The sequence below is a fragment of the Trichosporon asahii genome, assembly GCF_000293215.1.
Source record: "Trichosporon asahii var. asahii CBS 2479 unplaced genomic scaffold scaffold00070, whole genome shotgun sequence".
Taxonomy (NCBI): Eukaryota; Fungi; Basidiomycota; class Tremellomycetes; order Trichosporonales; family Trichosporonaceae; genus Trichosporon; species Trichosporon asahii.
Window position 1 is genome coordinate 1786573 of NW_014040855.1, and position 21146 is coordinate 1807718.

At 58.7% G+C, this 21146-nt stretch overlaps 7 protein-coding genes and 2 non-coding genes across 9 annotated transcripts; 6 read left to right on the forward strand and 3 right to left on the reverse strand.

Moving 5' to 3' along the window:
• Positions 1-76: 76 nt before the first annotated feature.
• A1Q1_04438 (nuclear mRNA splicing protein) lies at positions 77-2900 on the forward strand (the record flags this gene model as incomplete). The annotated part of the gene is made up of 4 exons (XM_014322804.1): positions 77-255; positions 333-702; positions 757-1035; positions 1104-2900. 4 exons carry the CDS (start codon positions 77-79, stop codon positions 2898-2900), a joined length of 2625 nt encoding a protein of 874 aa, XP_014178279.1.
• A 66-nt stretch (positions 2901-2966) lies between these two features.
• A1Q1_04439 (nucleoside diphosphatase) lies at positions 2967-7080 on the reverse strand (the record flags this gene model as incomplete). The annotated part of the gene is made up of 4 exons (XM_014322805.1): positions 2967-3891; positions 3939-4072; positions 4628-6723; positions 6762-7080. 4 exons carry the CDS (start codon positions 7078-7080, stop codon positions 2967-2969), a joined length of 3474 nt encoding a protein of 1157 aa, XP_014178280.1.
• A 376-nt stretch (positions 7081-7456) lies between these two features.
• On the reverse strand, positions 7457-8127 carry A1Q1_04440 (uncharacterized protein; the record flags this gene model as incomplete). The annotated part of the gene is made up of 3 exons (XM_014322806.1): positions 7457-7472; positions 7525-7781; positions 7837-8127. The coding sequence occupies 3 exons, from the start codon at positions 8125-8127 to the stop codon at positions 7457-7459; spliced, it is 564 nt and encodes a 187-aa protein (XP_014178281.1).
• A 289-nt stretch (positions 8128-8416) lies between these two features.
• Positions 8417-8505, forward strand: A1Q1_t486. Its single transcript has one exon. It is a non-coding gene; the product is annotated as a tRNA-His (tRNA).
• A 1725-nt stretch (positions 8506-10230) lies between these two features.
• A1Q1_04441 (uncharacterized protein) lies at positions 10231-13085 on the forward strand (the record flags this gene model as incomplete). Its single annotated transcript, XM_014322807.1, has 2 exons — positions 10231-10243; positions 11041-13085. 2 exons carry the CDS (start codon positions 10231-10233, stop codon positions 13083-13085), a joined length of 2058 nt encoding a protein of 685 aa, XP_014178282.1.
• Positions 13086-13891: 806 nt separating this feature from the next.
• A1Q1_04442 (ATP-dependent RNA helicase VAD1) lies at positions 13892-15762 on the forward strand (the record flags this gene model as incomplete). The annotated part of the gene is made up of 4 exons (XM_014322808.1): positions 13892-13908; positions 14035-14760; positions 14818-14941; positions 15022-15762. The coding sequence occupies 4 exons, from the start codon at positions 13892-13894 to the stop codon at positions 15760-15762; spliced, it is 1608 nt and encodes a 535-aa protein (XP_014178283.1).
• A 1069-nt stretch (positions 15763-16831) lies between these two features.
• On the forward strand, positions 16832-18817 carry A1Q1_04443 (uncharacterized protein; the record flags this gene model as incomplete). Its single annotated transcript, XM_014322809.1, has 4 exons — positions 16832-17153; positions 17199-17276; positions 17317-17379; positions 17430-18817. The coding sequence occupies 4 exons, from the start codon at positions 16832-16834 to the stop codon at positions 18815-18817; spliced, it is 1851 nt and encodes a 616-aa protein (XP_014178284.1).
• Positions 18818-19062: 245 nt separating this feature from the next.
• Positions 19063-19840, reverse strand: A1Q1_04444 (adenylyl-sulfate kinase; the record flags this gene model as incomplete). Its single annotated transcript, XM_014322810.1, has 2 exons — positions 19063-19431; positions 19583-19840. The coding sequence occupies 2 exons, from the start codon at positions 19838-19840 to the stop codon at positions 19063-19065; spliced, it is 627 nt and encodes a 208-aa protein (XP_014178285.1).
• A 550-nt stretch (positions 19841-20390) lies between these two features.
• Positions 20391-20497, forward strand: A1Q1_t487. The gene has a single exon. It is a non-coding gene; the product is annotated as a tRNA-Thr (tRNA).
• The last annotated feature ends 649 nt before the right edge of the window (positions 20498-21146 follow it).

Genomic DNA, 21146 nt, shown 5'->3' on the forward strand with positions numbered 1-21146 from the left:
TTGGGAGTCCAACGTCACTCGCGAGGTCAACGTTGCAACTGCGCAGAACACCCTCTTTCAACAACACCTCCCCACCATGGCATCGCTCCGTACAAGGAGCCAGTACATTCCAGCCAACAAGGCGCCTGTCGGGCTGCCGTCTGGCCCGGCGGGCGGCCAATCTGCGCGCCGATTGCCTGGCCCCAACTTGTTGCGCAAGGATAACCGCAAGAGTAGAGTGGACGAGAAGATGAAGCAGAGGCGAATGAGCATGCGGTGGGTACCGAGGCCGTGTGTCGCTTACCTCTCAGATACGCCGCGCCACCTGACTTTGGCATGACGGGACACGACAGTCCCAACTTTCTCGCCCAAGACCCATACCAGCAGTATCAGTACACCCTGGATGTCGCTCCCCCGATAGCAGAGATGGATTACGACGACGAGATCCCACCACCGCCAAACGTTATGAACAGGCAGAGTACCTACCAGACCTCGCCGAGGACGTACGAGGAGCGCGAGCTTGAGGCCGACAATGAAGAGCGTCATGAGGATATCCGACCAAGGAGGGTAACGAACGAAGACGAGTGGGACTTTAGCGAGCTCAGCAAAGACGGCGTCGACGTTCAGGCTTTCATTAGGAAGAATCTGAGCGGTGCCGATGATGAGGAGAAGGCGCGTTTCATTGCTGCCCTGCAAAAGCAGAAGCAGAGTAACGCGAAGGAGGTGAGCTAATCGGTCCTCGACGATCAAGCACTGACAAGCAGCTTGAAACGACAGTTTTCAAGAAGTGCGTGGTCCGCTAGCTCGATTTTCGTATCAGAGGCACTGACCTATAGCTATGCCGAGTTCGTGTCCATCTCGAAAGAGATTTCTACACTGGAAAACGACATGTTCGAGCTGAAGGAGCTGCTCACGGAATGGAAGGGTGTGCCGCAGTTGATGGGAATGGAAGACACGTTGGCGCCCACGCTGGACAAAGATGGCAATGGTAGGAGCTGGAAAATGACAAGGCTGACTCTGCAGTCGAGCGTCACCGTCAGCGAAGACATTCACCGGGTGACTTGCAGCAATTATACAAGCAGCAAGTCACGCATCTGTGGACAACTGTTGAGGGCTCCCAAAAGTACCTGCCGATCGTTCCCGGTCGCCATCTTGTGTACGAGGCGCATACCTTCGTTGAACTCAACCCGGCAACCTACAAGGCGAAGCAGAACGTGTCGCTCTTCCTCCTCAACGACCTGCTACTCGTTGCTGGGAGACGGCGATTCAAGGGTGCCCCGGGTATGGACCGTGAGGCGCAAGAGCGAGGTCGTATGGTCGCCGAGCGCTGCTGGGTCCTCACTGATCTGGTCGTCGTCGATCTCAAGGACAGCGGTGATCTGACCAACGCCCTGAAGATCAAGCGAGGCAAAGAAGTTTGCGTGTACCGCGGCAGCCGGCCTGAGGACAAGAAGGCTTTGCTCGCGGCTTTCAGGCAGGTGTCTCAGGAGCTTGCCGAGAAGCGACGAAAGGAGAACGAGGCGGAGCAGGAGCGCCGAAAGACGTTGTGGCAATCCGAGGCTGGTCCCAACTCTCGAATGACCCGCATGTCACTCTTCGTCCACGAAGGTTCCACTGGCAACGACCGGCAGTTGTCCACCATCGGTACCAGCCTCACGAACTCGAAGGACCTGCTCTGGATCGATGACTTTGGAGACGACCTGACGATGGCGATCGCAACGAAGGACTGGGAAGAGGCGGTGCGCCTCTTTGAGAGGGGGCAGGATCTCCTCCGCACTGTTCAGGGCAATAAGGAGGCCACGGAGATGTTAAAGTTCCGTCTAGACTCGCTGCGACCGCCTCTGGTGGAGAAGATCGCTGGAGATCTCCGATTGTCTGAGCTGCGGAAAGGTTCAGCAGCGAACCTCATCAGTCTCCTGATCCGTCTCGACCGAGCCGAGCTCGCCCGCGACACGTTCCTCGCCGCGCGACATGAGCACTTGGAGGGACTGGTCCGCAGTATCAAGCACGAAGGGGACATTATTCTCTACATCAATGAGCTTGCCATTGTGTGCTTCACAGTGATCAAACACACGTTCGACTGGTTCAACAACGCCTTCAACAACAGTAGGCTTGCCTCTGGGTTCGTGACGTGGGCCAAGGATCAGATCGAGTACTTTGGAGACATCTTCCGTCGCCAAGTGTACGCGCCCACCACTAGCGAAGGCGTGATCAGTGACTGTCTGCGAGTCACGCAGAATGCGAACAGGAAACAGCTGCGGGAGATTGGCCTGGATTTCACCTTTCTGCTCAATGCCGCCACGGAGCGACCCGGTGAGAGCTCCGCCGCTGCCAACGGTGTCCAGCGGACACCCGCGTCACGTGCCGACATGGGGACGCCCCGACGACCGACGCTTAGCCCGCTCGCAACAGGTACCCCGTCACCAACACCGTCAGCGGATCTGTCCAAGGGCAGCACGGCACCTCTTAGCATCAAGAACAGACGTCCGAGTGCAAGCACCTTAACCCCGCAAGAGTCGTCGCGTGGAGAGCTACCGTCACGCACTCAGCGCAGCCCGCAGCGCAGTCCGCAGAAGCTTGCTCCATCTGCTACGCCCAAGGAGCGCCGACCGTCACACGGGTCTAGCTCAGGTTACGGACACTCTCCCCACGACAGCTTGGCACCCACACCATCCTCGGCTCTGAGCACCAGCCCGTCATCGCAGTTTCCGGGATCGAGCAGGACCCCATCTTCTCCGTACGCGCAGCGCAGCGAGCTGCGCAGTGTCAGCAACATGTCCAACGCGTCGGCCTCGGCATCGACGCTCAGCTTGTCTAGCACGCTGTCTGGGCCGCCACCGACCCGTCCCGAACGCAGGAGCCGGCCACCAGCCGTGCGCTCTGGCAGCAGCGGCCAGCAGTTCCCTCACGACCACATTTAGCCCACCAGTTGTACACCATACTCAACACTCGTTTTCTATATTACATATATGCAATTATCACTCTGTCTACCCGAACATCTTAGAGAAAGCCTTCTTCTGCGCGGCCGTGCGGGCGGCTTTCTTGCTCTCAACTTCCTTGAGGGCACGGGTGACGCCAGCGTCGCCGGGCACGACCTCGAGGGCCTTCTTCAGGTCGGACTCGGCACCGTCCTCGTCCTTGAGCTGGATACGCGCGAGGCCGCGGCGGTAGAGCGCCTTGCCCTTCTCGGCGTCCGAGATGGGGGAGACATTGAGGGCCCGGGTCGCGAGGCTCTCAGCGAGTTTGGCCTGGGGCGGGTTGCACTTGAGCGCGGAGAGGGCCGCGTTCGTGAGGAGCGGGAAGCGCGTATCCCGGTACGACTTCACGACGGCCGGGTCGGCGTCGGCGGGGAAGTCGGGGTGCTGGTCGAGGTAACGGAGAGCCTTCTTGTACTTGGCGAGGGCCTGGACATAGTCGCCCTTCTTGAACTCCTGGGTGCCGAGGTCCTTGAGCGTGGTCGCAACCTTGAGCGCCTCCTCGGGCTTCTCGGGGTCGATCTTCTCCTCGTCCTGCGGGTAGTCCTCGTAAACGTCCTCGGAGCCCATGGCGTCCAGCGCGTTCTGGCGCTTGCGGTCCTCCTCCTCGACCTCCTCGGGGCTCAGAACACCGGCGCCAGTGATGACGACGGGCTCCTCGGGGCGGTCGTTGGCGCTCGTCGGGAGCGACTCGATCTCGCGCACGATTCCCTTGCCGCTGCGCACCTTGCCAAACACGACGTGCTTGCCGTTCAGGTGCGGTGTCGGCACCGTCGTGATGAAGAACTGCGACCCGTTCGTCCCCGGTCCAGCGTTCGCCATCGACAAAAGCATCGGCTTGTCGTGGATCTTGTCAAAGTTCTCGTCCGCAAACTTCTCGCCGTAGATCGACTCGCCGCCAGTGCCGTCGCCGCGCGTGAAGTCTCCGCCCTGGATCCTGTGCTGTCAGCAGATGCTCGTCTGGACCGCGACAGTGTAACGCACATAAAGTCCTTGATGATGCGGTGGAAGCCAGATCCAACGTAGGTGAGCTTCTTGCCCTCTGCGTTGGTCTTGTCGCCGATACAGAGGTGCTTGAAGTTGTCGGCGGTCTTAGGCACGCTGTTGTCAGATACCTGCTGTTGGGAACAACTTACACATCGTCGAAGAGATCAAACTCGATGCGGCCCGCGGGCTTGCCGCCGATCGAGATGTCAAAGTACGCGACAGTGTTGGGCATGGTGATGATGTGGAATCGAAAGCGCGGCGACGTTCAGATCTCGACACGCAGCTAGAGGTGGTCGCAGAACTCCGATCAATCAGGGGCCCGTTTCTGGAAATTTCGACGTCATTCCCTATTGTGTCGCGTCAATGTTCACCTTCACTACACATGCATCGCCGCCGCTGCGTCTGCAGCTTTGCAGGAACCGATCCCAGGCGGGTACATCATCTCTCCCCCTTAGCAGTGAGCTGCCGACGCGTCGTGAGATTCAGGTGAATGTCCGGCTCACTGCCGACGAAATGACTGCCAGTGACCGTGGCGTCATTACGTTCCTAAAGCCCCTGTCCGTTTCACATTATGCATGATCTGCCAAAAAGTGTCCTAGGCGTGCAATACAAAATCAATCAAACCGTGGGCTCGTAGCTCTACTCGTGCTCCGCATGCTCATCGTCATCGACTCAGACAAATTCACCCGTGAAGAGTTTCGGCTGATGTCGCCTAACGTCCTGTTCCGAGGTATCGGCTGCCACAGCTCGTTGTTGTCGTCGTCCCCGGCCCTCGCCACGCCGAGGTTCGGCGATCGGTTGGCCGTGCTTGTCGAAGACGCGAACATTGAGGATGGAGGGTCGTTCCAGCCACCAGCGTTCGAATAGGGAGAGACGTGGGCGGACGACTGGCTGCGTGGAGGACGGAGAGGGGGTCCCTTGGGCGGAGAGGGCGGTGGGCGTGTTACGTCCATCATGGATGCGGAGCGATTGTTGTAAAAGTACCCGCCCGATGATGACCCTTGACCACTGGGGCTGGGAGGTTGAGACAGACTGCTCGGAAGGCCATGACCCAGACTTGAAAAGCCCATTCCGGCCTTGCCTTTGCCTCTGATGGCGTTCGACACTTTGCGACCCCATTTGGTGAAGGATATGCCGTGGTGTGGACGCTCCTTGCCTGTATCGCCGCTCTCCACCATTTCGTAGGCATCCGCATCCGGTCGCATGAATCCCTTGAGCACGACTGGCAGCGACTTTGACCGCATGATGGATGGCCGCTTCCTTCGAAGCCTCCTACGAAAGAAGGCGTTGTAAACGATTATCAGGAGCAGGACGGCAATCAACACATAGACCCATAGTCCATAGCGGAGATCGTAGCCGAGGATGGATGTGCCGCCAGTGCTGTAGTAGGGGTTGCCCCCCACAGCCCTGCTAGCTTCGATAACGATCTTGCCGAGTGTCCACGAAATGGCCGTTGCGCCAACCTCGTCCATGGACTGGAAATGAGAAGTCTGCTTATCCTTCTCATCAATCAAACCTTTCTCGCGAGCACGTTCAAGGGCCGCCGAGTTTGTGTCGCCGCCATCTTCTGCCAGAGTGGCGTTTCCGGCCTGATCGATCATGCGCGGAATGCCGATTCCATCATGTAAGACATTGCTGATCCAAGCACCCTTGAAGCATTGCAGCTTTAGTCGCTCCAGGTTGACGCTGTCGGAATGGTGCTTCCACTCGTTGACCTTGTCCTCAATTTGAGCCCAATCCTTGGCACAAAAGTCGGACATTCCGCGCTCCCACTCTCCCCAGTCCCATACCCCACCGAGACCTAGCACTTGCTGGGCGGTGTACCAGTACTCAGAGATTCCAATAAAGCCACGCTGGTCCTGTCGCTCGAAATCGATACGCGGAGTCGCCATGCCACCGAACAGGCAGTGATCAGTGGGGCATGGCTTGTCATGCTCGAGTAACGGCTTCAAAGAGGCCAAACACTGAGTGAAGGAGCCAGATCCCTTGATGTCGGGACGCTCGGAAGGATCAGCGCTCCCAACGACCAGTCCGGATGGCAGACATGGATCCTCCACCGGGCTAGTCCGATCGCCGCCTTGGCCCTCGATCTTCGACTTCCAAGCGTCCACCAAAGCGTCTTCGTAGCGATCGCGAGCCTTGTTGGTCCCAAAGCCGAGCCAGGAAGCAGCGAACACTGGCCACTCAACAACCTCACCAGACAATAGCCTCAGCGAGACCTTTGAGAGTTGATCTCCAGGAAATCGAGATTGCGACAGCTCCTCCAGGGACGGTGAGAAAGCAAGCTGGGTACTGGCGCCACCCATATCGAGGAACCCAAAGGTTGGCGAGTGGTGATTGATATCGACTGGAGTGACCACCGAGTCATCACTGCCATCTGGCGGCGGGAGGGCGAGGGGAGCTAGTGGGAGCAGGTGATCGTGCTCCTCCTCGCCGTTTTGGTGCTGTCGCTCGGGAGCGTGTCCGAATCCGTCCATTAGGTAGTTGACAGCAACCCAGCCCCAAAGACCCTCCTCTTCACCAGAGATGATGCGGACACTCTCTCCGCAAGGATCACTACCTCTGGGAGAGTCGAGGAGAAAGGGCGTTTGAGCCTTGATCGCTTCGCAAGTCTGCCGAAGAATGGCAGCCTGTTTCTCCTCCGGGATGAGTCGCATCCCTGCGGTCGCGAGCACGTAAATGGGAGTTTTACTTTGCTGAGATGGAGGAATGTGGTGCAGAGCATGCTCCAGTAGCGGCGTCAAGTACTCTGACACGTTTTCCGGCTCCATCTTGGATATGCCTAGCACTGTCAGCGGTGACTCTCAGCCCGTTACTCACCTGGCTCGACACGCTTAACCCAGTCCTCTCCCTTCACGCCCTTTCCGACACGCACGAGTCGTCGGAGCGCCCTCATCTCCATCTCTGCTTGCGAAGCCTTTCCCTTCCCTCGGATACTGTCCCACCACCACCACTTCTTTGATGGTTTGGCTCCATCGTTTCCGAGGCCAGCGGCGCGGGCAGCCCTAACCTCTTGGATGATCTCGTCTCTCTCTAATCCCGGATCTCTCCACGAGTAAATCTGGAGCCTGGACCCAGAGCTTCCCGCGTCAACAACAAGGGCATAATGTGTCGAACTTCCGGGGACTGGCGGAGCCATCGAGTTGGATTAAGGGGTGGTCTGTTATCGGCGGGCGTCGGTAGCTGAGTTCGAACCGGTCATATAGGACGTATCGATTAGAGCAAGGTATAAAACATACACACGAGCGAGACGGTAAGGCCGGCGAACGTCAATGGTGAAGTTGGGAAAGTGATGTGTCGGAACGCGGGAAACACTCGTCAAAAGGCTCACCAGCGTGGACAGCGAGCATTAAGGGTATCGAGGCACGGTCTAATGGCGCGTTCCACTTGACTGCCCAGTAACCCCAGTCTTGAACCTGCTGATTACAAAAACAACCCTTTGCATTAAGAACACGGTCTGTAAGACGTGAAAGTAACGGACTCTACCTGTGCATTCTCGTGTGCTACATGTCCATCTACAAGCCGGGTGCCCTGCGAGAGGATTATAGTGCAGCGACTGGCGTAGGCTAGCCACGCGACAGACCATCCGGTCACCTGCTCGGTTGGGAAGGTAGTTGCGAGAGGCTGAGGGCCGTACTCGGATCGGTTTCTGCACAGTAGGGCTTTCATGTCACTAATTGTCGGGTTCCATGGTTGATCACTGGCCGGGATCTTGGAGAACAACAAGGGTGTACTTCTCGTCTGAAGGTTAGCTCGATCCGTACAAGAGATTGGCTCACCAGGCGTAATAATGAGCTCGTGACGCTTAGTCCGGATCCTCATGAGCTTCAGCTCGTCCTCCTAGTCAGCTGTTGCAGGTCTAGCGAGCACTTACGCCTTCGTCGACTGCACTGACCGCACCCGCCGTAGCCGCGACAACGGCTTCCAAGCTTCCAGCATACTTCCGTCCGCTCTCTCCCTCAAAGACGGAGCCGGTGCTCTGAATAATCCCCGATCCTGTTCCGCCTGCGCGAGCTAGGATCATGACACCGCGGACATTGCGGTACGCGGAGAGTCGAGAGAGGGTGGCTTCGATTTCGGGGGGAGGAGCGCTCGGAGCGACAGGCGCACCAGCGGCTGTGATCGGGGTGCTGGGAACGGTTGCAGAGGACACAGAGCCGTTGGGGATCGTGACGTCGGCGGGCATGACTGGTGAAAGTATGTGGAAAGTGTGGTCGGAAAACAAGCATCAGCCTCGAGCGGCGGCCATCCCGTGTCAACAATGATCACACTGTGACCTCCACATGCCCGCTTCCGTGTTGTTTCAAAACTGGCCATGCATGGTCTCATTTCATCCCTAGTCACATTAGCTCTAGGCGTCGAGAATGATACGTTGTTATATATCCCGGCTACAACATTACGAGGTGTGTACGATCAACAGCTCGCAATCCGTGTCATTGGGTTTTTAGTTCTCCAACGCAATTCCATTCCGTGAAGCTCGTATAGTGTAGGTGGTTATCACCGTCCGTTGTGGTTCTTTACACCCCGTTCCGGGCTGACCGCTGTTCGACTCAGCGTGCGAGCACGTCTTTTTGTTCTCACCCTCTGGTGTGGGAGACTGGCTCAGGGGCGGCGCCGCCTGCGGGCCCCGACCAAGTGACAAGACGTACCCAATGCGCCTGTGTCGCTACTCGAGGAATGGAAGGGTAACGCACAGTCGTCGGATTGTCGGACAGCATCGAGTTTCGGAGCGTACGAGCGTGACCAGGGAACACGGGGTACAATGCGGGCTAAACTGGGAAGCCCTGTATGGTGGTAGAGCTAGTGTCTTTGGCGGAAGGCACTACCAAGCCATCATTCCTGCATGTGGTTAAAGATCTCGAGGACATGCTCACGAGCTCGGACCTCCTCGGCCATATTGCAAGCCAAGTGCGCCATCAACCCCTTGCCTGCATCGTCCGTAGACAGGCGGCAGGGCTGATGGCCTGATGGCTGCCATGCAGCCTGCCAGCGCAACGCGTGCCGCATCGGAAACGCAGGCAGTGCGCAGGCGCCTGATGAATGCTCCTTCTGTGCCACCATCTACGCTCCTGCAGCTAGGAGACCTTCCGCTCTGGATTGCTCCGAGCTCAGTCGCCGTTACAAAAGTGCCCACCACATCAATCTTGCTGTTATCGAATGTTCTCTGTCGCGTTGTCAAAACAACTCCCTCTCATCTCCGTCGTCTCACCCATTCTCGACCATTCTTCGGCTGTCTTCGCAAAGTCCAACTCTTGACGTCCCTCCTTTCCCGGCAGCCTCCTCGACCCCCCTCTCCCTAACCGTCACCGCATTGTATCTACCCTTCGCAAAGAAGTCCCTCGAAAGCCTACGCCCGATACGCCTTCTAGAGGTGTATCTTCCCGCTCGCGAGTCGCCCAGAGACAGAGCACCTCGGCAGCTCTGTGACCGACTGATCCTTCCCTTACTTCCATCCTATTCACTGCGACCGGTGCATTGTGCGACGTCTCCCAACTCTGGCAGTGGGGTTTCACCGATTCGTTGACTGTCGCTCGTTTCCTTCTAGTTCGTCACAGTCGTCACAGTCGCGCCCATCGCATCTCCAATCGTCCTCCAACACGGCATATTCCGTTTCATCCTGTCACTTTTCACGCGCGAGTCAGAATGGAGGTCGGGGTGCTGGTAGCTAATGACGGTAAGTAAAGTCTTCCCATTCTTCAAACTCCCTTATCATCGGCGAACGCAGTGGAGGGTGGTTGCAACTCGGCGTGGGCTGTGGATAGTTCAGAGTTAGCTCTGTCCACAGACGTAAGGGTTAGAAAGGTCTCTAGACGCGTCGTCTGTCCATGTCCACCGGTTGAGGTCGTGTTCCAGTGATCGGACAGTTGAGTTCAAGGCACCACTAGTCCAGTTTCTCCGGACTGTCTGCCGAACTCTAAACGCTGGGCCATCACCGGCCACTCTACCCTTCTTCTGGCTCGACCGTACCCTATCTTACCACCCGTCGTCTCAAAAGCGTCGCCTGTCTAGGCGCGACGCGCTCCGGCTTCAAGCCGTGCCCAGTCGGTAGGCAGACCCCGAGCCGGTGCAGTATTCACTATATCATCCACGGCCCGGGGCAGTGATGTCAGTATGATCTGAGTGACTACCTATGGTCCTGGTGTCACATGCCTCGTATTCTGAAGTGATCGGGGGTGTCTGATTTGTGTTCCGACGTCAATGAGGGCAGAGCGCCGAATGAGCTCAGAAAGAAGACAGAGACAGGGTCGAGGGCGACAGAGTTCAAGCTTCCAAGCCCAAGAGGCTCACGATGCCGGGGTCCGGTGGGTCTGCCGATGCTTGCCCACGGCTGTTCTGAGGAGCCGCGGACCTGAATGACCGGGACAGTGGGCGAAAAGCGCACGACTACTGAATGCATGGTGGCTTGGGTTCCCGCTCCCGCTCCTCTGTCCGCGTGCAAGTGAGGGGCCACGTTCGCTTCATTACCAAGCTCAGGCGACCGCGACTATCGTCTGTCTCGGTCAAGCTGCGGCCAGGTGGTGCTGCGTGCTTGCCGATGCACGGCGCGGCGAGGTCGAGACGCGCAAAGGGGTTCGAAAGGGGGCAAAGGGGAGGGGATTGACACCCTGTCTACGTCCGACGGCCGCGTCGAGGTCAACACTGGCGAAAACGGCGGCACAGCGGGGACGACAGACGGACCTGGGCCTGAACCTGCGCCTGGCGGCCGTGTTTCATAATGGCATTAGGAATCTCGTCAATTGATTTCAATACGGTCAACCTCGCTCAGCCCTCGCTAGCCCCTCTGTCCTGACCTGCTCTCCTACTCTGTATTGCCGCTCGTCCACTCTCCCCTCGTGTTATCGCTCTCATCCTCACTCTGTTGTCCTTCTTCTCCACCCCTCATCACGTCTGTCCACACAACACAGATTTGACTTTCATTCCTTTAACGTACCTTAACGAATTGAACGACTCCATCCTATCAACACTCCGGCTCATCCTTGGTCCCTCTCAGTCTCCCGCTCGCCCATCACCCTCCACTGCTTTCTGAGTGATCGCCTTACCCTCATCGCACTCGCCCGTGTCCCGCCTCAGTCGACCTTTCTTTGCTCACGCTACCCAGTTCATCACCTTCCTCCATTATCGAGAGCCCGATCACGCTCGTCGTCGTCGTTCGAGCACCGCCCCTTGCCTGACCCCGTGTTTCCACACACCCGAGGTTACGCCCAGCCCGCTGCTGCTGCACGTCATCAACGTCAGCTAGAAGAACTCGACCAGCTCGAACTATTCGCGGACACTTTCAGCAAGGCCGGAGCTGTCGCTTTTCTTTCCCATTCGCCGACTTCAAGCACAAGCTCTCACACATTTTCGCTCCACGGGCATCAGCAAGTCACAACCGCTCATCGGAACCACAGCCCACGTAAACACCAGCATTCGCCCTCAAACCAATCTTCTTCGAGCTATCAGCGACAGCAGAGGTTCCCTCAGAAGACACCGCCCTCTTCTCGCCCAGGCTCGCGCCCTGGCAGTCGACCAACATCCCCCAGTCGATCTGCTGAAGCCGCGAGCACCCCGTCAGTGCCTGTCCCCCGCCCCGGAAGTAGGAGTTCTCGTCCTGGTTCCCGAAATCGTTTGGTCCGCCCAAGCAACAACAACGCGCCCGCTGCGGAAGGAGGTAGCCAGCCAAAATCTCGGATCCCCACTCGTCCCAGGGCGTACTCCGCGCCAGCTCTCGACTCGGAAATACTGACCGACGAGAACGCTCCACCTCTACCGAACATGTCGATGACCGAATCATATCGGCTTGGCTCACTGGCGAACGGCACCGCCGGTTCCCCAAGCCACATTCCCGTCCTCAAGTCGCGCATTCGTACCACGAGCCTTGCCCGAGTCCCCAGTCCAGACCTGCCGGAACTCACAGACAGATTGGCGGATGTGAGCCCTCCCTTTCGTGTGGATCTCGACGCAGCGCTGGCCGAAATCGAGGATGAACTAGAGGCCCGTGCGAACGAGCGGTTCAGGAAGGCGCAGCCAGCTCCATCGACTCCGTCACCGACGTTGTCGACGTCACCAAATCCGGGTGCTCGCACACCTCAAGGCTCCGGTACCAAGGGCAGCACTACAGCCCGGACGCGCACGACCTCAACAAGACGCCAAGCCAACGGAGGCAGCACGGGTAGCATCTCGAAGGCCAACGGCACTGTCACTCCGCGTACGCCGAGGACGCCGAACCAGCAACGCACGACTGCTGGTGTCAGCCGGGCCTCCTCCGTCGGGGCGTCGCCCGCTGAGCACACGCCAAGAGACCGGAGGATCTCTGCAAACGGTGGAACCCTCAACGGACGCAAGCGCTTCGGATCAGACGCGACTCCCAACAGCGTCAAGAACTGTGGCAAGATCCCACGACCCCGGACGAAGGCTCGAACTTCTTCAGCCTCCGCCGTTATTCCGTCACCATCAGTGCACCCTCAGAACAACACTGCAGTCGCTACGCCACCATCGACAGTATCACGTCCTGGCCTCGCCGCCCACTGGGTTCCACCCGAACCCACATTCACCCCGCCAAAAGACGCAGACTGGGACGACGTCGTTCTTCCAACGGTCGCGAAAAAGCTTGGTATTTCGACACTTTCGAACTCTGGACACGGCCGCAACCAGTCCATCGCTAGTGCCCTCGAGGTCAGCCAGAGTAGCACGAGTGGAGAGGCAGGGGAAGATGACCTCGCCGTCGAATGGGATCGGAATGGACAGCCCATCCGGTGGGAGAAGCAGCAGCCGAAAGCGAAGCGAGAAAACATCGAAATGTCGCCGATGCGGGCGAGTATGGCTGCGACGAGCGAATTTGGGGCCATGCCCGCTCAGTCTTCGAAGCCACCAGCATCGGCAGAGATGCCCTCACCTGCTCCTACCGGCTACCCTTATCAGCCCTATGACCCCGGCTACGGACGATCGCCCAATGCTCAGTTACAGCAGCCTCCCGCCAACCAGATCCATCATCACTTCACTCCTGGTGAGATGGAGCGCCCTCGCCCCGCTCCTGTTCCTCCTCAGCAGCCGATGATGCCGATGACGGACTCTGTGGAAAAGCCGACTGGCAACACGAATAAGAAGAATAAGAAGAAGAGAGCGGACGACGATGTCAAGGGTTGTGCTTGTGTCATTATGTAGACTGTGTATTTTCTTTTGTCCCTATTTCTGTTTTCATGTCATGCTACAAACGTGCTTAAATGAATATCGTATCTGCGACTGACATAGTACGTCTGCCTGCTGTTCAGTGAGATCAGACTTCCCAGTCACGGAGGCAAAGTGTGTATAGGGAGTTGCATGACTCACCGCGTATGCAACGGTCTTAGGCAGACCGAGCAAAAGCTGCCGGTACTGCAAGCACGAACTCTCTCTCCTCGTGATCTCGGAACGTCTGTGGAAGGTGACTAATGTGAATGAGCCACCCCCGAATGATCCCTCGTGGCTCACCTTTATGCCTCCGTAAGTGCGGCTATCGTAGTTCCGAGATAACCAGGTGGACCACCCCGGGAACCAACCGAGTGATTAAAGGTAGGGCTGGACAAGGAAAGCACGCCACCTGCCAGTATTCCCGTAAAGCTCCGTGGTGATCGTAGACCAGGCACGTTGCGCTCGTGGCCAAGCATGCGGGCACGGCGAATAGGCACACCTGGTAGGCTTGGTACGGCGAGGGGTGAGCGCCAGGGTGCAGCATAAGCAGCTGCCTACAATGAGCAAATGATGTACTTGCACTACACCTTGGTCTACATCAATCATCCATACTCTCTCATCCAACTCGACGTTGCCAACTAGATATCGACGAGCGCGCAACCCAATCTTTGAACCGTGACCACCGCTTTTCCACATACAAAGCGGCGACGACATCACTTAGAGAAAGTGCAAGCGCCTCAGCTATTCAGACACACTTTTGAGCCCCTCATTCTCTCCCCTCCTTCATCTCCCTTCTCAGAATGGCTTCCTCCGCACCGTAAGGATTTTTGCGGCCCAGACGGCAGCTGACTGGTTTACAGAGCGCAGGATGACTACCGTGCTGGTCTCAAGCGGCCCCCAAAGGACATGCGTCCTCAGACTGAGGCAAGTCGCGTCTGTTTAGCACTACTGACTCTGCCCAGGATGTCACCAACACGCAGGGAATGACTTTTGATGACATGGGTCTGAGTCGTGAACTGCTGATGGGCATTTGGGAGGCGGGGTTCGAGCGCCCATCTCCCATTCAAGAAGAGGCTATCCCTACAGCGCTCACCGGCCGTGATATCCTTGCCCGTGCCAAGAATGGAACCGGCAAGACTGGCTCCTTCATCATCCCTACCCTCAACCGCGTCGACCCCAAGCTCCCCCACATCCAGGCTGTTCTCCTCGTTCCCACCCGTGAGCTCGCCCTGCAGACGTCGCAGGTGTGTAAAACATTGGGCGCCCACATCCCCGGCCTCCAGGTCATGGTAACCACCGGAGGAACGACACTGCGCGACGACATCATGCGTCTCCAAGAGCCTGTCCACATCCTCGTCGGCACGCCCGGTCGTATTCTTGATCTTGGCGGAAAGGGCATTGCCGACCTCAGCAAGTGCGGCATTTTCGTCATGGACGAAGCCGACAAGCTTCTCTCCGAAGAGTTCACCCCGGTCGTTGAGCAAATGCTCCGCTTGTGCCCCCGCGAGAGGCAGGTGATGCTCTTCTCCGCGACTTTCCCCGTTCACGTCAAGGACTTTAGGAACCGTAACATGGTCCAGCCTTACGAAATCAACCTCATGGACGAGCTCACCCTCAAAGGTGTCACTCAGTTCTACGCTTACGTCGAGGAGCGCCAGAAGGTGCACTGGTGAGTGACAGCGGTTTTGCTCAGCTGATATCCAGCCTCAACACCCTTTTCTCCAAGCTCCAGATCAACCAGTCGATCATTTTCTGTAACTCGACCAACCGCGTCGAGCTCCTCGCGAAGAAGATTACGGAGCTCGGCTACTCCTGCTTCTACTCACATGCCAAAATGCTCCAATCTCACCGTAACCGTGTCTTCCACGATTTCCGCCAGGGAATGACCCGCAATCTTGTCTGTTCCGGTGAGCTTTCATGTTATTCATAGCTGACGTCAGATTTGCTCACCCGTGGTATCGATATCCAAGCCGTCAATGTTGTCATCAACTTCGATTTCCCCCGCACTGCCGAGTCGTACCTCCATCGCATTGGTCGTTCCGGTCGCTTCGGTCATCTTGGTCTTGCCATCTCCCTCCTCACGTACGAGGACCGTCAGAATCTCTACCGCATCGAGTCCGAACTGGGCACCGAGATTCAGCCCATCCCCGCTGTCATCGACCCTGTCCTCTATGTCGCTCCCGCCATCGAGGAGCCCACTCCTCCCGCTCGCTCCGCCCCTCCTCCCGCATCTCGTCCCCCTCAGAACCAGAACAACGCCAGCCCGCCGGGTCAGCAGCAGCAGACCCAGCAACATTATCAGCAGCAGCAACAGTACCAGCACCAGCAGCAATACCAGCAGCAGTATCAGCAACAGCAGCATGCCCCTCAGCAGCACCAGCCCCCGGCCCACCACAACATTGCCCAGCCGGCTGCTCATCCGCCCCCTGAGGTCCTGGCCGCCCAACAGGCGCAGGCGCACGCCCACAACGGCGCCACCCCTCCTCAGCAGGCTCAACAGCCCCAGCAGCAGCAGCAGCAGCAGCCTCGTGATGGTTCGCGCCCTAACAGCAGCAACCGCGGACGCTCTCAGCAGCGTGGCCGTGGCGGTGGTCGCGGAGGAGCCGGCAACGGCAATCGTGGTCCTCGCCAGGGCGGTCAGCAGCAGGCTGCTGCTACCCCTTCGGCTTGAGCCCCGAAGGAAGGAATGTGGAGAGGGAGCCCGTCAGAAGTACAACCGCATCAGAAGACCCGCGTCTAGGCGTGCACAGGCGAACAATCCCGCAGTGTGTGCCGGGCGTAAGTGACGAGCGATTCAACTCGATCGATCACCATAAAGAGAAGTGCTAGGGAGTGCGTGTGAAGGGGGCGAGATGGCGGAGGAGGCCTTTTTTTTCTTTATCCCATAGCTTTGGTAGTGCGCTGCTCCGAGAACCAGCGGAGTGATGCATACATGGCGGGGTACTGCATTTGCGGAGTGTGGTGGAGGTGCGATGGTGATTGGGCTGCATGTTGATAAGGGACGGTTGCGAGTGAATGGGAGCAGCTGACGAAATGACATGGCGGTGGTCGGGTGGGCCAATTGCAAGCGGAGGTTGGGGTACGACAGGGACTGCCGCATGGCTGGGTGGCACGGGGATCGGGGAACCGGCTGAGCACTGCGCGCGTAGGCCGACTGTAGTGAACTACAGTCCACTGACGCCCATCCACGCGCGGCGCCGAGCAAACGAACGCCACGCTCCTCCAGCCAACAGCGCCATCCTTGCTTTCCTTTCTTCGCTCGACTAGATCGATCAATCCCGACTTCTCCCACTCGACCCCACTCGGCCAACAAGCAGCCCGCATCCCAATAGGCTGCACTTCCCTCCTCAGCCCGCTAGCCCGCTGCCACCTCCGCCGCTGGCTCTTGCGTCAGTCCCCCTCCTTTCATCCGTTCCTATTAATCCACCTACCATCCTTCTGTTCCGTATCCCGCGTCATACCCCTTCGCCCAAACACAGCAATTCCCTGTCGTCCAATACTCGATCGCTTGCTCGCCTGACTGCCAGCAGCCAGCCCACAACTGGGCATCGGTTCCTCTCCCACAAGCATCGCATCACCTAGGACCATCACGATCACGTCCTGTGCGTGACGCGTAAAGTCGGTCCCCTGTTACCCCCAACTCAACACTAAACCACGTCACGCCCCCCATCTACTCGTAGCCACTTTGGCCACCCGTCAACGTTCGTGTTTCGCCTCTCAACTCCTCAGCACGACAAACGATGAGTGCCCCAGGTCCCTCGCCGATCCCCAAGCCCATTCCGGGAGCCCAAGCTCGCACCGCCGCTAACATTGCGGGGTCCCCCGCGGGCCGCGGCGCCGCGTCTCCCGCCGGAGCGTCCTACCGGCGACCGTCCACCAACGGCTATAGCGTCGGCGCCGACGACAACAACTGGCGCTCTCGCGACAACAAGGAGGGCACCTCGGTCCCCAAGGGCCGCGGCCCGGAGCGCACTGTCGGCGGCTTCGAGAAGCACGAGGTCCGCGCCGCTGGTGGCGGCACGTCCGCTCTGTCTACGTCCAAGGGCAAGGGAGAGGTCAAGTGTGAGTGCGTCCGATCGCGGTGAATGCTGACGAACAAAGCCGCAGCTCTCAGCCATGTCCCGTGCCGCTTCTTCAAAGCCGGTGCTTGTACTGCCGGCTCCAGCTGTCCCTTCTCCCACGAAGGTAAGTTGACCTCTGAAACGAGTGCGTGCTGATCTCTCAGTCGGCGGCAAGAAGGAAGTCTGCCAGTGGTTCTTGAAGGGAGAGTGCAAGTTCGGCCACAAGTGTGAGTTCTTCGATTGCTCAGCGTGGCGTAAATTGTGGCTGACGATCCAGGTGCTCTCGCCCATATTCGCCCGGGCGAGCCGATGTCGATGGACCGACGCAACAAGAAGGAGCAGCAGCGCGAGGCTCGTGAAAAGGCGGACCGCGACAGGGGTGAGGGCGGTACGTCGTACAAGGAGGCTCGTTCGCTCGGCGACGACCTCGGTACGTCGCCCGTCACGAGCACCAGCGCGCGGTCTGCTGCGGTTCCGACCTCGAACTCGAACCCTGTTCCGATCAGGTCAGCAATCTCCGCCTCGCTTCAGTCTGGCTCCGCCCAGTCGCCCGGTCGACTCGCTTCGTCGCCCCTGCGCGAGCCGTATGGACCCCCCGCTGCTGTCGTCGCTGGCTCGCCGTCGGCCGGCTTCAACCAGGCTCGCTCGATCTCTGGCGTCGCCGGGTTCGCGTCCTCGCCCAGCCGTCCCTCCCCGCTCTCGACCTCGTTTAACGCGCGCGGCACCACGTTTGTCGCTGGCTCGCTCAAGGCCAGCGCCGCCATTGCCCACTCGCCCCTGCGACCTCCCCCTCCCTCTGGCGCGTTCTCGAGCTCTTTCTCCTACTCCAACCTTGGCGGTGACAAGCCCGGCACCCCTCTGTCTGCCTCGTTCGCCGGTGGCCGCAGCATCTGGACCCGGTCAGAAACGCCAGACGAGCCGCTCAGCCCCAGGCGCCGCCCGGTGCTTCCCCCGACCACGACCGTTGTGGACGACGAGGGCGTGTTCGAAGCGGACGACGATCATGGCGAGGATCTCCTGCCCTCGAGCTTATCGGACCTTTTGACCCCGACCGAACGCGCGCGTCGTATGTCGCGCCACGACAGCCGCGACGGTGCCATTGTTGGTTCCCCGAGCCGTGCGCCGTTTGCAAACCCGCACCAATACGTTGGAGCGGAGCGTCTGGCGCAGTCGGCGGGTGCCGCGATCCACTCGGGCGGTTTCCTGCAAGCTCTCTGGTCGCAGGACGGCAAGGACGCACGTACCACTGGTGGAGAAGCCAAGCCCTCGACGTCGTCTGGTTCTTCCTCGCAGAACGAGGCTGCCGGACAGCAGGGATCCCAGCGCGCGTCGCTTCTGTCGCAGCAGCGCAGTCCCGACAAGCGATCGTCGGCCAACATTTCGCCCGCCGTCGACGCGCCGTACCTTGTCCTGGATCTGGTCACGGATCCGAACTCGCCGTCGGCGCGCGCGCTGCAGGAGCACGCGCCCGGCCAGTCGTTGCCTGGTGGTCTCGCGGCCGCGCTTTCGCGCATGCACATGCAGCCGCGTGCGACGTCGGGACTCGCGACCCCCGGATCCAAAGCCGACTCGTCTGCGACAACGCCGCCTGGCTACAACGCGCAGCTCTCGGGTGGACGTCGCGACGACGCCGACGACGAAGGCCTCTTCCACATGGACGGATAACGACATTGGTAACTCTCTTTCTCTCTTACCCAAAACGAACTTGACACAAAGCAAGAAAAAAAGTACAAGTCTGGAACAGACAAACGAAGACAGCATAACGACGATGAGCAGCAGAAGAAAAAGCAGAAAACAGGATGAAAGCATAATTCTTGTACAAGTATGTCGTAGCACGGTCACATACGCATACGGCCGGGATGCATCCTCGGTCACAATAGCAAATACATAATATCTAGCAGTTGTCTAGTCTACTGGGCGGGGATGATGCCCTTCTCCTCAAGGTACGCAATAACCTTCTCGACGGCCTGGGTGACGTCGACCTCGTCCGTCTTGATGTGGATCTCGGGGTTCTCGGGGGCCTCGTACGGCGCGCTGATGCCGGTGAACTCCTTGATCTCGCCCGCGCGGGCCTTCTTGTACAGTCCCTTCGGGTCGCGCTGCTCGACGACCGAGATGGGGGCGTCGACAAAGACCTCGATGAAGGGGAGGGGAGGGTTGTGCTTGGCGTGCAGCTCGCGGGCCAGCTCGCGGTCCGCAATGTACGGCGAGATGAAGGCGGTCAGGGCGAGAGAGCACGACGAGGCAAAGAGGAGAGAGACCTCGCCGATGCGACGGATCTGATGTTAGCGGGAGTTCTGTGGTACCGGACGGTTTGGTAATGCGCTGCGTCGAGTTCATCCTGCAGCGTAGTGACCATTCTTGAGGAGCAACAGACCGGCTAGGGCAAAACGCAGCATATAGCCCGCACATTCGCGCCTCCGGACTCACGTTCTCAACACGGGACGCGGGGTCAAAGCCGAGGTCCTTGTTCAGGCCGAAGCGGACGTTGTCGCCGTCAAGGCGGAACGAGTGGAGCTTCTTGTTGAGGAGAGCCTGCTCGAGGGCGGTCGCAATGGTGCTCTTGCCCGAGGCCGAGAGACCGGTGAACCAGACGGTAGCGCCCTGCTGTCCGAGGAGCTGGGCTCGCTCCTCCTGCGTGACCGCGCCGGGGTGGAAGGTGATGTTGGTCGCCTTGGTAGCCGTCATTGTTTTCAGTGGTAATGCGGGGGAAGGGATTGGACTAAAGCTCGACGCTATTATGGCTTTGTCGGCGCATGCATGCTCAGTCGTAGTGAGGACGCAGGGTGGACATGACTTTTCGACACCGTGCTAGCACGCAATCTCACTATTCCAGACGGACAAACATGGGGTCCCCGCAGTTGTGTCACCAAACCAGCCCCTCCACCCTGCGTACTAAGACCCACGTACCTGGCGTCCGACCATCGAAGCCGATGCACAGTGGAGCAAACGAACCGCGTCCCGGGCGGCTGGTAGCTCTCCCATTTTGGTTTTAGAGTCGCAACCCTGCTCTGGAACTGTATTCCAGACACTCTGACATCACACCAAGATCGTCAGCGTTGGAGCGTCTTGCTCGACATGGCGCCATGAGCTCGGAAGCGTATATCCGTTATCTACGGGGACCGTCTCGAATATGGCTGAGCTCCTGGTGTTACGTAACACCCCACCAGACACGATATACGCAACTCTCACCACACCCAAGCATCCCCCCGTCTCTGTCTGGACGGTTAAGGGCCCCGCCCGCTTAGCACAGTGGCAGTGCGTTCCTCTCGTATTACGTAACCGAAACTTTACGTAAGCGCGATATACAAGGAAAGGTCAACGGTTCAATCCCGTTAGTGGGCAACAGCACTCGCGGAAACGCGAGTAATTTCTTTTGGAGGTTGGTTCGTTCTTTTGCATGATACAGGGAGGTGCTGCACTGGACCAGTGGGAATGAATGTAGTCGGCTCACTGGGGAGACGTGGGAGTGTCGGGAGGCGGTGCCACTGTGCGGAGGTGGCGCTTAAGATCGCCACCCTTATGGCCGCAGATGAGAAATTCATTTTGGACTGCCGATTGAACGGTCGATGGTTCAAATCCTTTGACGATTATTATTTGCAACCTTGTGCTCCTCTGGTGGACCGTCTCCTGGTATGCCGCGCAAGCCGAGGAACTGGCGTGCTCGTTCTCAGCGACTGGCCCCATCTCGAAAGGGCATGAAGCCCTCTCACGCGATCCGTGGTGTGTCTTGGTTAATCTTGATAAACGCGTGGTTATCAGCGCATGCCATCGGCCTTGGCCGTCGCGAGCATGAGATGCATGTCTGTATTAGATTGTACGTGGGACCGCGCTGAAGCGAGGAACTGGTCTGGATTACAGGGCTAACGAAGGAAGGAAGCATGTGCATGCGGACGTATGAACACCAAGAGCGGATCGCCGATCGGCATTCGTTGGCGTCAACGGTGTGAGCGGAGCAGTCGACGACGACATGGCGCAGTGGGACACCAGGGTG